This window comes from Bacillus rossius, chromosome 15 (genome assembly GCF_032445375.1).
Source record: "Bacillus rossius redtenbacheri isolate Brsri chromosome 15, Brsri_v3, whole genome shotgun sequence".
Taxonomy (NCBI): Eukaryota; Metazoa; Arthropoda; class Insecta; order Phasmatodea; family Bacillidae; genus Bacillus; species Bacillus rossius.
In genome coordinates, this window is record NC_086342.1 from 21272594 (window position 1) to 21285665 (window position 13072).

The window sequence follows — 13072 nt, forward strand, 5'->3', positions numbered from 1 at the left end:
AGGTAGACAGGCAAATTGTTTGAAGCATATTCTTGTAAAATAAAGAGGAAAGGACAAAATTTATACAGCCATTTATTTTAATTTAAATGACTAAGGTAAATAACTACAGTAAAACCTTTTTGTTGCGACCCCATTTATTGCGACCACCTCTCTATTACAACCCGATTTCGAGGAACCGTGAAAAAATTGCCGAAAATCCGAAGATAAACAGACAGAAAATAAGTTTCTTGTGGTGAGTAACGTGTTGCTGCGTTTCTCTTGCCGAGTGCTTCCTGTCGACCGCTGTCAGCGCTTAACAACCCCCATTCCACGTCCCTTTGTCGGCAGGGTGCAGATAAAGGTTTTTGTGGCAACGTGTTTACGTTTAGCTTATTGCGAGTGTCTAGTGTGGTACGCAGTTAAGGCAAAGCTACCTGCTGGATTTCTCTTGATTTTGATTACTATCGGTTGACAATACACAGCGACCGACTGGATGCACGCCCGCCTCGACTTGTTTTAACTGCCGCAGCGATGTTTATTTTGACAGCTCAAGCAATTAATTTTTCCCGTGGGTTGATAGAAAAAGGTCGCTTCACCCAGCATAAAAAAAAAGGCTACGCCACTTATTCCCCGCGCAGGAAACACACTGGCTGCCGTCTGTCTACCCCGCATTTATCTTTCTTCTAACATTCCACGTTCTCCTCTCGCGCGAGCAATAACTAGGGCCACGATTATATGGTGAATCGCGAAATCGCGAAATTTTCCGCGAATTTATATGGAAAATGCGAAAAAAGCGATTTTTAAGAAAAACCGCTAAATAACACCGAAATTACACAATACAAGTCTCTTATATTTTAATGTGAAAAGCTTAATAGTCAAGACTTGCCCGGGTCCTGGTTGATAAGCAGGAAAAATTTCCTGCCTTGCATTTCTACATGCTTCCTCTAATCAGCTTTAGGGCGCCGTCTGGTCAGCGTGTGTGTTAGTGAAGCGGGATGATAAGATCGACGCTCAATGGTAGTTCTAGCGCGGTAAAACCTCTAAGTGCAAGGCTTCTGAACTGGCGCGCAGTCATCTCGTTCCCGTCAGATAACAGTGAAATTTGAGCGGTGACCATAACATTATATGGCGGAAAAATAAAGATAAAGGTGTAATGCATTTCCCTATGATACTTTCAAGAAATTTGTAACGGGTTTTTTACACCTAAAACTTCGAAAACATGTCTTTTAGCCATTTTATCTCAAAAGAACCATTAACAAATTCTTAAATGCTTTTCGTAAACAGACTCCAGTCGGATATATAGTATAGTTTGGAAATTGCGTAGGTTTTTCGTGGCTGTGCGCGGCACACGACTGTAGTTGCCATGCGTCACGCGCCGAGAATGTTGTCCGGCAGGAAGGGCGAGTATAGTTCATTTGCGGCAAAAATGAATACTTTTACGGCCCTGCTAAATTTTTCCATTAAATAAATTTTGAAGTTTCAGTGATTTTCCTTCAGAAATAATGTTGTGTAACTAACAAACAATTTGTATCAAAACAATTAACGGTAAATGGCTGTCGCGGGGGCCCTTAAAAATTTTTCATTTTACCAGAACTGGACTATACAAACCTGGCTTTAGTCGCACACAGTTTGGTGAAGGTGAGGAAGGATGTTGACAGTTTCACATGCCAAAGGACGTTGAAGTAGGAGGGGGAGAGAGACACGATGGTTTGTATGCCTGGGAGGGATGAACCTTGAAGTCTAGACAAGGGAAGGAGAGGTAAGCCGTATGACGTCATGCATCCGCCGCCTGTGCTGCCGCCAGCCTGTCTAGACGATATTCCCGCGCTCCCACTTACGTTGCACAAGCTACTGCTGCCGTATTTTTAAAGGAAATGTCCCATTATTTTTTTGTTATTCTCACATGAACATTATTGGAAATATTAAAGCCGACACAAAAAATACGCTGTGTGTTAAAGTTAACAGATTTTAATAATCTTTCATTTTGTTTTGTTTTAAATTTTTTTTCTTCTGATTTTCACATTTTGGTCAAAATGTCCAATTTTTTGACGGTTCTCGAGAATGTATTCGTAAAATCACTGCTTCGTTAAATCCGGGGTTCGTGACATCGGGGTTCTAGTGTATTTAACTACGGCAAGCAAGAAATCGTACATGTAATCTAACCAGTAAAAATAAACTGTCTATTGACATATTTTCTTTAGAGGTGGCCTGTAGGGCGACGGACTTGTCATGAAGGTTTAAAGCACAGCCGTCTAGCATTGTGAGTGACAGCATCCTGCCATTGTATGGCTGGTTTCTTAGCGAGTAGCGGTTTGGGAAAAGGGGTTGGGGGGGGGGGGGGGGGTTGAAATCAACTGAAAATTTCGGAAAACATCTATTACGACCCCCCCTCTATTCCGACCCTATTCCTGGGAACCGTGAGGGGTCGTTTCAGAGAGGTTTGACTGTAAATAGTAGTGAAGTACATCTAAAGTAACCACAAAAGTGAAATATTGAGATTAAGAAAAAACTATCCCCTGCCCTCTTAATGAAGCCTCTTCACTTTCCGTAAAGCCTGGGAAACATATAGAGATCTTCAAATAGTAGTAAATATATGCATTCAGGTTTTTGCGATTTTTTTTTTTTTTTTGTTCAAAACATTTTGAAAATATCAGATATTATTCTAATCAAATTTGAACATATGACGAGATTTTTTCCAACACTTCACAGGAGTCCATGAACAGTTAATGCAAAATAGAATAAAATAAAAATAGAAAAATATGTATTGAATCATAAAAGATTGGTGCAAAATGCTAAAAAATTAAAATCTGACTGCATTTGTTAAACCAGGAAAATTTTTAAGTAGATAATTGGTTTGTTGAACAAACTGATAATAAACTTAAAGTACAGTATGTATAATAATTTAATAATTTAAATCATAATCACAAATTTTTTAAATGTAAAAATTAATTAAGTACTATGTTGCAGAAAACAATCTTAAAATTTATCAGTAAAACTTCTTGGCTTCATGCATGTTACACTTTTAATTTAATTATTTTTTCTATGAGTGATTGGTGATATGGTTAAAAAATTATTCCGATTCAATTATTTATACATTTATTTAAAAGATCTGATAACCGATACAAAATGGATGTAACACTTTGTAAATAATAACACTGAAAGTCTGTAGAAGTAATTAATGACGTAGTACATTAAAAGTCAATAAATCATTTTATTTATAGGTTTTTTATTTATAAAAAAAAGTGTTTTACATCACAATATTTGTGCATAGCACAATAAAAATTTACAAACACAGCATTCAATTGTAGCCTTAATTTTAATTTACAGAAACATTGTAGGAAAAGATGCCTATGGAACTATAAACAGGTAAATGGAAAATATGGGTGACACCTGAATGGATGAAATTGTACTTTTTTTATGTGAATCAGTTTTTTTAAGTATCCAGAAAATTGGGATTATTGGTAAGATACCGATTCTAAAATGATTACAACGGCACAGTAGTATCGAATATCAAATCATTCACTAATATTAAATATTTTTGGAATACTCACATACTCATTATAGCGTCTTCCCCCCCCCCCCCCCCCCCCCTGTTTTCTGTCGACGAACCAGGGATTCTCCTGTCGGTGGACGGGGCCAGTTTCACCACGTACATGCGGGAGGAGGTGGACCGCTACCGCATCGTCATCGGCAACCAGACCTGCGTGTTCGAGAAGGAGAACGACCCGTCGCAGCTGAGGGCCCCATCTGCCGGCAAGCTGATCAACTACCTGGTGGAGGACGGGGACTTCGTGAACGAGGGTCAGGCGTATGCGGAGATAGAGGCGAGTGCCCACCGCTTGAGCACCCTCCCGTGGTGGAGTGTGTTCAGAAAAAGGAACGGGGCCTTTTTCATAGTGGTGCACCGATGCGGATACCAATTAATCGTAATCGGCGATTATGGGTACTTTCTGATTAATCGTAATCGGCGATTATCTTAACGATTACTTTGCCGATTATTTACGCGTTTCATTTATTCTTAAGTATTACATTAAAAAGGGTATTATGAAACCATTTTTTGCGATTCAGATAAATTATGTGGAATGAAGTGAAACATTTTTAATAATACGATACATACCGCATTTGTGCAAAGTGTTATCTATAGACGCCTCATGGCCAAGACAGTTCCTAGGTATAACATCCCTTCCAGAAAACACTTCACAAGTACTGTAATTCCAAAGATGTACCTATCTTGTTATTAAATTCACATGGGAATAAAAAATTTTGTGTGCATTATTACGCTTAAAAAAATTTGTTCATTATAATCGGTAACTGAATCGGTATCTGCCGATTATTGCTCTCATAATCTGTAATCAAATCGGTAATCGGTAAAGTGATATTGGTGCACCACTAGTTTTTCAGTCATCCCTTTTGAAACCTAATTTATCTGAGCTGTAGCCAATTAACAATTACTGAAATAACACTGCAAAGCTTATCAATACACCACATATCACCGAAATGCAAGTGAGTTCAAAATAAAACACAAGATGAAACTAAAATGATAAGATTAGTACTAATTAATCAAAAATTAACTCAGATCACAAAAACATCCTTTTTAATGTATTATATTCAATGAATATAATTAACCGAGTTAGAAGTTTGTACCAAAATGTATGGACTAAATGGATTTTAAAAAAATTTACTAATTTTTTATTTTTGCAACTGTTATTATATAGTAACAGATTTTTTTCATATTATGTTGGTACATTTTTTAAACACACAAATATTTGCAGATTTACTTTTATTGTTTCAAGTAGTTGGACACGCTTATTATAAACTACTATACTGTAAAAACTCATTATTTTGCAGTTAAAACAACACATTTTTAGTAAAATAAGTATTATGAAACATTTGTTATTTTTTGTTGGATGATATGCTATCTTCATGAATAAACAGATTTCATGAAGAATAATAACAACATTGAAATCTCCGGTTTTGAAAACAAATTGGCCTAAAAATAAAACCATTTTATCTTTTCTCTAACAATTACTTATCCTCATGGCATACTTTTTTTAAATTATTATTTTTAATCTGTACTGATAGTATAGTGTGCCAGTGTGAAATAATGCTATTTTTTTAGTTAGCTATTATTGGTCGAAATGGCATTGTTGTAAATAGTGTTTGGTCTCACCCTGAACTTTAAGATGTTTCTCTGGTTTCAGTTGAAAGTCTTTTGATAAAATTATATATAGCGGTCCTCTGGAGCTATGATTCATTTTTATTGATGTGACATCTAATAAATCGATCAACGCCGGCTGCACGCACGAAAAAGTGTCCCGTAACGCACATTGTCCCATTATGCTGTGTTCTATTACGCTCATTGTACGCTTGCGCCGCATCTATCTCTCTTCCACTCGATTGTAACAACCATCGATTTGACTTTTTCGAGGCACATTAAACTTGAAACACTCTCATTCGTTTCCTACTTTTCCTATCATCGTCCTATCCTTAACAGAATAACACAGATTGGAAGAAGTTAAATAGCAAACATGTATAAAAGTTATAGTTAAAATAATCTCTTCGTTAAAGTAATAAACATATTTGAATTAATGAGTCCAAATAAAAGTAAATTTATCAATTAAATTGTAGATTTCATTTCACTCCTTCTTTGTATCCATACAAAATAGTAATAATTCAATAAAAAAGATTCAATTTTATTCATAAAAGTATGCAATCATTTCATCAATGTTTTGTTATGTTGTCACGTTAAACTATCGTCCGTAAACCGACTTTACAGATAACCAATTTTTTTTTTACATATTGTATGTCTTGCATAATGGAATACACAATAAAATGGAATATGATTATATTTATGAGATTCTTGAAAATTATTGTTTAATCACTAGTTTTATACGTATTAAGAAATTTTATTAATTGTATATTTGATGACTGTTTTTTCTAACAATATAGTGGTGAATAAAAATATTATAAGAATAAAATTTTTATGTAAAATCAATGATGCAAAAAAATGGTACTGTTCATTTTGATAATTTGTAAGTATGTGCACCTATCAATAGAATTTTCAATAACTGGTGTATCTTATAATTCTAACTGAAAGTTTTATTTAATCCAAAAAATATCTGTATTATAATGTTGCTGTTAGTAGGTAATTATTTTAATTTATGAATTCTCTAAAGAAACAACCAAATAATTTGATGGTTGAAAAGTGTGCAGACACTATTAATAACAGGTTTATAGTTTAGCACTAAGGTATGCTTTGATGGTCTATACCAAGACTTTCTGCATCCTTGTAAAAATAAAGCTAATTAAATTTTTTGATAATGCAATATTCATATTTCAACTTAATCCAGCACGTGGGCGCATGTCTGCGCAGCTAGGATGTTGTCTTGATTAGAATGTCCGCTAGATTCTATTTCGGCAGCCAATCAGGATGGACCACGCCCTTGCGTGACTTGTGTTGCTTTAGAAACTCATTGAACACGTTTTTGATTTGTTAACCATAAGGGCTTTTGAAACTAAAAGGTATGGTCTATTAAACAAGTGTTGACTGAGGGAATTTAGAGAGTTTTTTTTTTTTAATTTGTAATCTAGCAATAAGGTTTATTGGGTATTATGAAGAATCAAAGGGTACTGAATTGGTATGTAAGTTTTTGGCTACCATTCTTTGGTGAAGAATAAAACAAACAAAAAACTGCTTGAAAATTTTTTTAGTTTTAATCATTCTAAAAATTCTTTTATTCGGCGAATAGCTTACACCAACTTTTTGTGGAAAGAACTTATTGGAAAAATTTTCAGGAAATTAATTACAAATTTGCAAGTGCATTAAGAATTGTTTCGTTTCTCATGTTCTGGGTTGTTCGGCCAGGCCAGCCTGGAACGTGACAAATGGAAGATTCTTGAGACTGGTTCGCCAGGTGTTCGCGGACGCTGACGGATGGAGAGAGAGAGAGCGCGCGCGCCGTTGCAGGTGATGAAGATGGTGATGACGCTGACGTCGCCCCAGGCGGGCTCCTTGTTCTACGTGAAGCGGCCCGGGGCGGTGCTGGACGGGGGCTCCCTGATCGCGACCTTGGACCTGGAGGACGCCTCGCTGGTGCGGCAGGCGGAGCTGCACCGCGGCCAGTTCCCGGGGGCTCACAGCGAGTCTCCCGCCGTCGAGGACAAGCTCAACCACATCGTCACCGGCTACAAGGTCGTGCTGGAGAACATCCTCGCAGGTAGCGCCTCCGTCGTAGCTTCGAATACATATATACTGTATGGAAGTCGCCAGCCCCGGGTTCAAAATTTCTAACACGGTTTTGAGGTAGTTGGTTAATTCACCGCCGCAATCGCCACCATCTTTAGGGCATCGACTTGTGGTGGTCCCTAGCGGACAAGTGTCGAACTCTTCAAAACACCCCCTTCCCCACCCTCCCGTTGAACGACCTTGAGCTTCAGTGTATGATTGATGGGGGGTATGCGGGGAATGACAGCGGGCGACAGTGCTGCGCTCTAACGTGTAAATAACAACTAAGACGATACAGGGCATTAAGGGGCAGCGCACTGCAGCGGTGAAGTTCCCAAGCTGCTCTTCATACGTTCCTGAAAAACGTAGAGTAAATCCTATCCACTCGCGACTTCTATACAGTATATATATTCAAAGATCATAGCGAGGGCCTCTTTGCACAAACGTCGTTTCGAGCTCTCTTGCCCGAGTGATCCCCTCGGATGAATATGGGCCTGGAAATCCGGACTTCCCGCGTGCCAAATAAAGTTTACTTTTCATTCTAGCATTGTGATGTTTTATAATTTTTTAAATTATGGATCTAAAAAAATTTGCATTATAGTGAATTTTATATAGTTTTTTTTTTGAGTGTTTGTAGTGAGTTAATTTATTTGTAAATACTGTATTTTGTGTTGAAATTCAAGACATGTGATTTTCTTCATATTCATAAAGAATATGAAAGACTGCATTTTTTTATAGTTGTGGAAATTGCTTTAATTAAGGCTTGGTCGTATCTATTAAGTGCTGTAAAATTACCTTACTAATGCTCTTGCATTGTATTTTGATGTCATTGTTTTTTATTTGTGCAATTTTTGCACAACTTTACAGCCAGTTTTTAGTTTTACGAAACTTTAGAAGTTTACAGAAAGTACTTACATTTGAGAAGACTTGTGCATATTCTAGCTGCAGCTGTTAAGGGTCTGTAAATAAATGCTTGGGTGAGTTTGAGCGCCTTTATTTTGTTAAATTATCATGTTATTATGTAGGTTGAAATTGTTTTGTTTGTTTTAGGCTATTGTCTACCAGATCCGTACCACCAGGCGAGGCTAAAAGAGGTTGTTGAAAACTACATGACTTTTCTCCGAGACCCGCGACTACCCTTACTAGAACTGAAGGTAATTTTAGATAGTAGAAGGTAGTGATGGATCGGTCCCGGGTCTCGGTTCTCGTTTCCGTCGGCATTATCCCGGTACTGGTACCATAACAGTTAAACCTTTCATGAAAATACAATAGATTTCTGGTAAAACACTGTGGTATATTGCCGGCGACTAACACGCACATGTCTTTTTAAGTTAACTTCAAGTCTTGTGTGACAAGTGAATGGTTCGTAAATCTTTGAAAATTTCAGGCAACAACGAAAAAGGGCAGTCCCCCCTCCCCTTCACTTTCTTCAGTTCCTCTCTGCTGGCATGGTGTCAGAATGTAAACAAAAGAGTTCTTTGTATCAATTCCCGACTATTTTTTACCACTTTTCACTAGCAGACAGGGATTATCATTTCAACTAAATGAAAACCTGTTGATATATAACACAGATTCAAAATATTTTTAAAACTTATCAAAAAATTAACAACTTTGATTAGCAGTAGACCAATAATTAACTCCGGTGGTGATAAGTATTAAAGTAAGCTTCTCTGAAAATATTTTGTTTTAAGTAGTATATATATGTGCGATTAATTTTTTTATTTAAATTATTATGTAATAGTTATATAAATTACATGTCAGTTTTTTTTGTCTTTTTTAACTAAAGAAATTTAATTTTTGCTTAAGAATTTCTCCAATTTTACCTAAGAATTTTGGTGTCTTGTCACCCAAAAATTTTTAAGACTTATTATACAAGAAATTTCTGGGTCTCTACTTATAATTAATCAATATATCATGTATTAATATACTATTTTAACAGTTAACTCTGTTAACTTTAGTGTTCCATCCCTTACCCATTATAATACCAATATAACTTGCAATTGCTTTGGTATGTGGCTGCTGCAGTGTTAGTTTTTATTATTTATTTCTTATATTTATTTTACTTAATCTCTTGTGAACAAATATTTACATTTTTCTCAAACCATTTTTTATTGGTGTGCCTAAATTAAGTACTGACCCAGCAAAAAAAAATATGTTAGTATGTATTACTGGATATTTCTGCACCACAGGATGTTGGTACAGTGCTGCTCCAGCATCTAGTGAGAAGCAACTGTGCTACCTAGGGTCTACGTGAATTGTCTTTGGTATAATTATGGTAAAATGGGCACTGATAAATCATGTTAAAAAAAACACACCGTTTATTAGGGCATACTGTATCTTTGGTGTGACTAAAACTTTGAACCGAGAATCGGAAACAGATTTTTTATGAACCAGAACTGAACCGAGAACTGGAGGAAAAAGTAGAACCGACATCACCAGTAGAAGGCACAAATCTTTAAAGCTACACAAACTGTTTAATCCAAAAGAAATTTTGTTAAAAATTTTGTAAATGAAAATAATGTATGAATACAATTTTTTTTCCCCCCGCAGGAAGCTATCGCATCAGTATCAGGCCGCATCCCTATTTCTGTGGAGAAAAAAATTAGGAAACTTATGTCGCAGTATGAGCGCAACATTACATCGGTTTTGGCTCAGTTTCCTAGTCAACAAATCGCAAGTGTAATTGACAGGTAAAAACAATTTTTTTTAAAATTATTTTTATTTTAGTTTTAAAATGCAATTAGGTATATGATATTTTTTTTAGTAACTTAGCTAATTTGAATGCTTGTGCATGTCAGACATGAGTTGAGCTTGTTTTGTGTTGAGCTCGTCTGTCTGTTGATCGACAGCCATGCAGCGACGTTGCAGAAGAAGTCGGACCGGGAGATGTTCTTCCTCACGACGGAAAGCATCGTGCAGTTGATGCAGAGGTACAGAAGCGGAACACGAGGCCACATGAAGACCGCCGTGTATGACCTCCTGAAGCAGTATTATGAAGTGGAATCTCAATTCCAGATCGGTGAGTAGTTGTGTTACTGTCCCTGCAGTGCTAGTGATGTTAAGCGATTTGGCATTTGGTGGTGCGTATTTGTTAAGGGTAAGGGATAGGAACCGGAAAATGTGGCTTCAATAATTTTCTCTTGCTTGATTTTCAAAATTTTGCTTTGTTAAAACATAGTTTTACAGTCCAACCTCAATAATGCAAACCTGAAGGGACCATAATTTTGTCACTTTGCAATAACAAGGTTTATATTAACCAAACTATTACAAAATTTATTTACAGTTTTTATATAGTTTTAAAATCAAATTCAAATAAAAATACTACCAAAAATGAATTTTTTTTTTAGGGATTGTAAAATAAAAATTTAGGATAGCTATTCCTGGGGCTCAAAAATATTTTCTCCTGTATCAAACTTAAAATTATTTAAACACAAGAATAAAAGCAAAGGTCTGTATTATTAGATTATTACGTATAAAGAAACTTAGGCACTACCATCAATTTGGAGGGATAAAATTTGTAAGCATTTTTTTCCCAACCTACAATGAACCAAAGTAATGGCATCAGTATTATTTTATTCGAAACTTCTCATTGTTTCTTACATTATTTTGAGATATTTCTATTAACCATCCCTTGAAACAAAAATAACTTTGTATTTCTTAATAATTGTACTTGTGTACTAAACAAATTACTTAGCATTATAACTCCTATGTAATTTCTAGGGACTGTGAAAACACTTCGTGTTAACAAGGTTTCTATTACTGAGGTTTCACTGTATATTTTTATAGTGACTGTCTGCTATACCTAAATTATTTTCCCTGTGAAGTCATTGGCATTTAGTATTGAATATATTCTTGGGAATGACTACAATTTTTAACACTATCAATAGACACAATGCAATGGTTTTTAAAAACCTCTTAAAGTGTAATCTCTGTGCTTTTATGAATGCAAATTTTCGGAATGAAATGGTACACAACTTTTATTTTTTAAACTGTTGAAACCATATGCAATACATAATTCAGTTTCTATCTCTCTCTTATTTAATACAGTTTCTTGGACATAACATAGTTATTGCAGCAATGCACTGTTTGTCATGGGGAAAAAAAATTCATAAATGCAAAATAAGGAATAAAAATAAAAACAGAAACCCACAGAAAACAAGCCTAATTCAGCTGATGTCGGACAGCTAATTCCAACGATGAACATAAACAGGTGTTATGGACACACAACACAACAACGACAGCTCAGACAAACACATTCAAACATAAATTTCAAACAGCACAAGAATTCCGTGGAAGGAATTTAGTCATGAAAAAAAATAACAACTGCACAGACGAACACAGTGGCCAGTAACGACGAGACAGTTTCAACAATAACAATAAATGTAGACAGATAACAAAACCTGAACAATGCAGGAAATGTACGAACACAATGATGAAGATAGATGAACACAGCAAGTTATATTTAAGTTTGAATGTGTTTCTGTGCTGTAGTCATAATAAAACACACTACTCTCAGCTTTATGTAAAATTTAACCCAAATTAATAATAATCATTATTCAAGCACAAACAAAATATCTTAAATGCCTATGCATAATAGAAGAAACATGAGTAGAAATCAATTATGAAACATGAAGAGGACATCAGTAACAGCACATTCTCATTTCAAATGTTATCAATAGCTGGGGGCAGGAATTATGCTATGCTGCAAACTCTGGTTTTGGTTGAAGTAATTATGTATATTATTTGAAAACCTTCAGTGCTCACAAATCTTTATTTTATTTTGCAGGCAGTTATGACAAATGTGTGACAGCCCTTCGAGAAAAGTACAAAGACAACATGGAAGCTGTCACTGCCACTATTTTTTCACATGCAAAGGTATGGATACATGCTGCTATCTGTGTTAAGTGCAGTAATTATGTATTTCTTATTGAATTATGTTTTGAATGTTGTTAACAGTGCCATGTTCATTTGTTAGATGTGAAATACTGTTTTCTCTGCCAGCATACTTTGTCCAAATTTATAAAGATGAGCCCCCAGTATTATGTTTTATTATTTAATTAAGTTTCCTTACAGAATGTGCTCTATAGTTTATAAAAAAAATGTAAAAAAAAAGTTTTGTAATGAAACATTAATGTTTAAATAATGTTAGAACCATTAAACATGCTCTGGTAAATACATCATAGTTCATAGACATTAGTTTGTGTGGGGCGCAGCGTTGACAACCATACAAAGATTTATGTTTCCGTACTAGTATTGAGATATTATGGTTTGAACTTTATATTTTTATGGTCCGTTCATTAAAAGTATGGAAACTTTTACCAAATGGTTCTAAATATAAAAATTTTAATGAAAGTTAATGTGGAAACCCCTGGAGTTAAGTTTGTTTACTTCAGTTTGGCAGTTTTAATGAAAGACATATAGGTTTATTTATTCGGTACCTTGAGGTGTTTTTTTTAAGCCACTTTGTTTACTTTATTATATCTTTTTTGTATAGACAAAAATTTTACCAGTACTTGCTTTTTGTATATTTATTGACAGTTTGTGTTAGTGTCCATTTTAAGGCGTAAATTATCATATTGCCATAATTTTGCATAATGTATAATTTATTTATGGTTTTGATTTAATTTTTGAACAGTTTAGCAAATGTACAGACATTTTATAGTCGGTTAGGAAATTTTAAATTTTGAATATGGAAAATCTACATTATGTTGTTAGCGTGAGCTAAGATATCAAGCATAAAACATGCACAGATGACAAGTTGCCTACGCTACCATCAGAACTTATGTTAAAAATATTTACAATGGAGGTTTTTCGTGATTTGACCATTTTGTAAGTTGGTGCATATCTATATAGTGTTTTCTAATTTTA

At 35.1% G+C, this 13072-nt stretch overlaps 1 protein-coding gene across 8 annotated transcripts in view; it reads left to right on the forward strand.

Moving 5' to 3' along the window:
• Positions 1–13072, forward strand: part of LOC134539336 (acetyl-CoA carboxylase) — a 148928-nt gene that overhangs the window by 87450 nt on the left and 48406 nt on the right. For all 8 annotated transcript variants that reach the window (XM_063381272.1, XM_063381273.1, XM_063381269.1 and 5 more), the window contains 6 exons: positions 3592–3803; positions 6947–7196; positions 8255–8358; positions 9755–9894; positions 10054–10223; positions 11991–12079. In XM_063381272.1, the coding sequence (XP_063237342.1) occupies positions 3592–3803; positions 6947–7196; positions 8255–8358; positions 9755–9894; positions 10054–10223; positions 11991–12079 (965 nt within the window). The remainder of the gene's footprint in view (positions 1–3591; positions 3804–6946; positions 7197–8254; positions 8359–9754; positions 9895–10053; positions 10224–11990; positions 12080–13072) is intronic.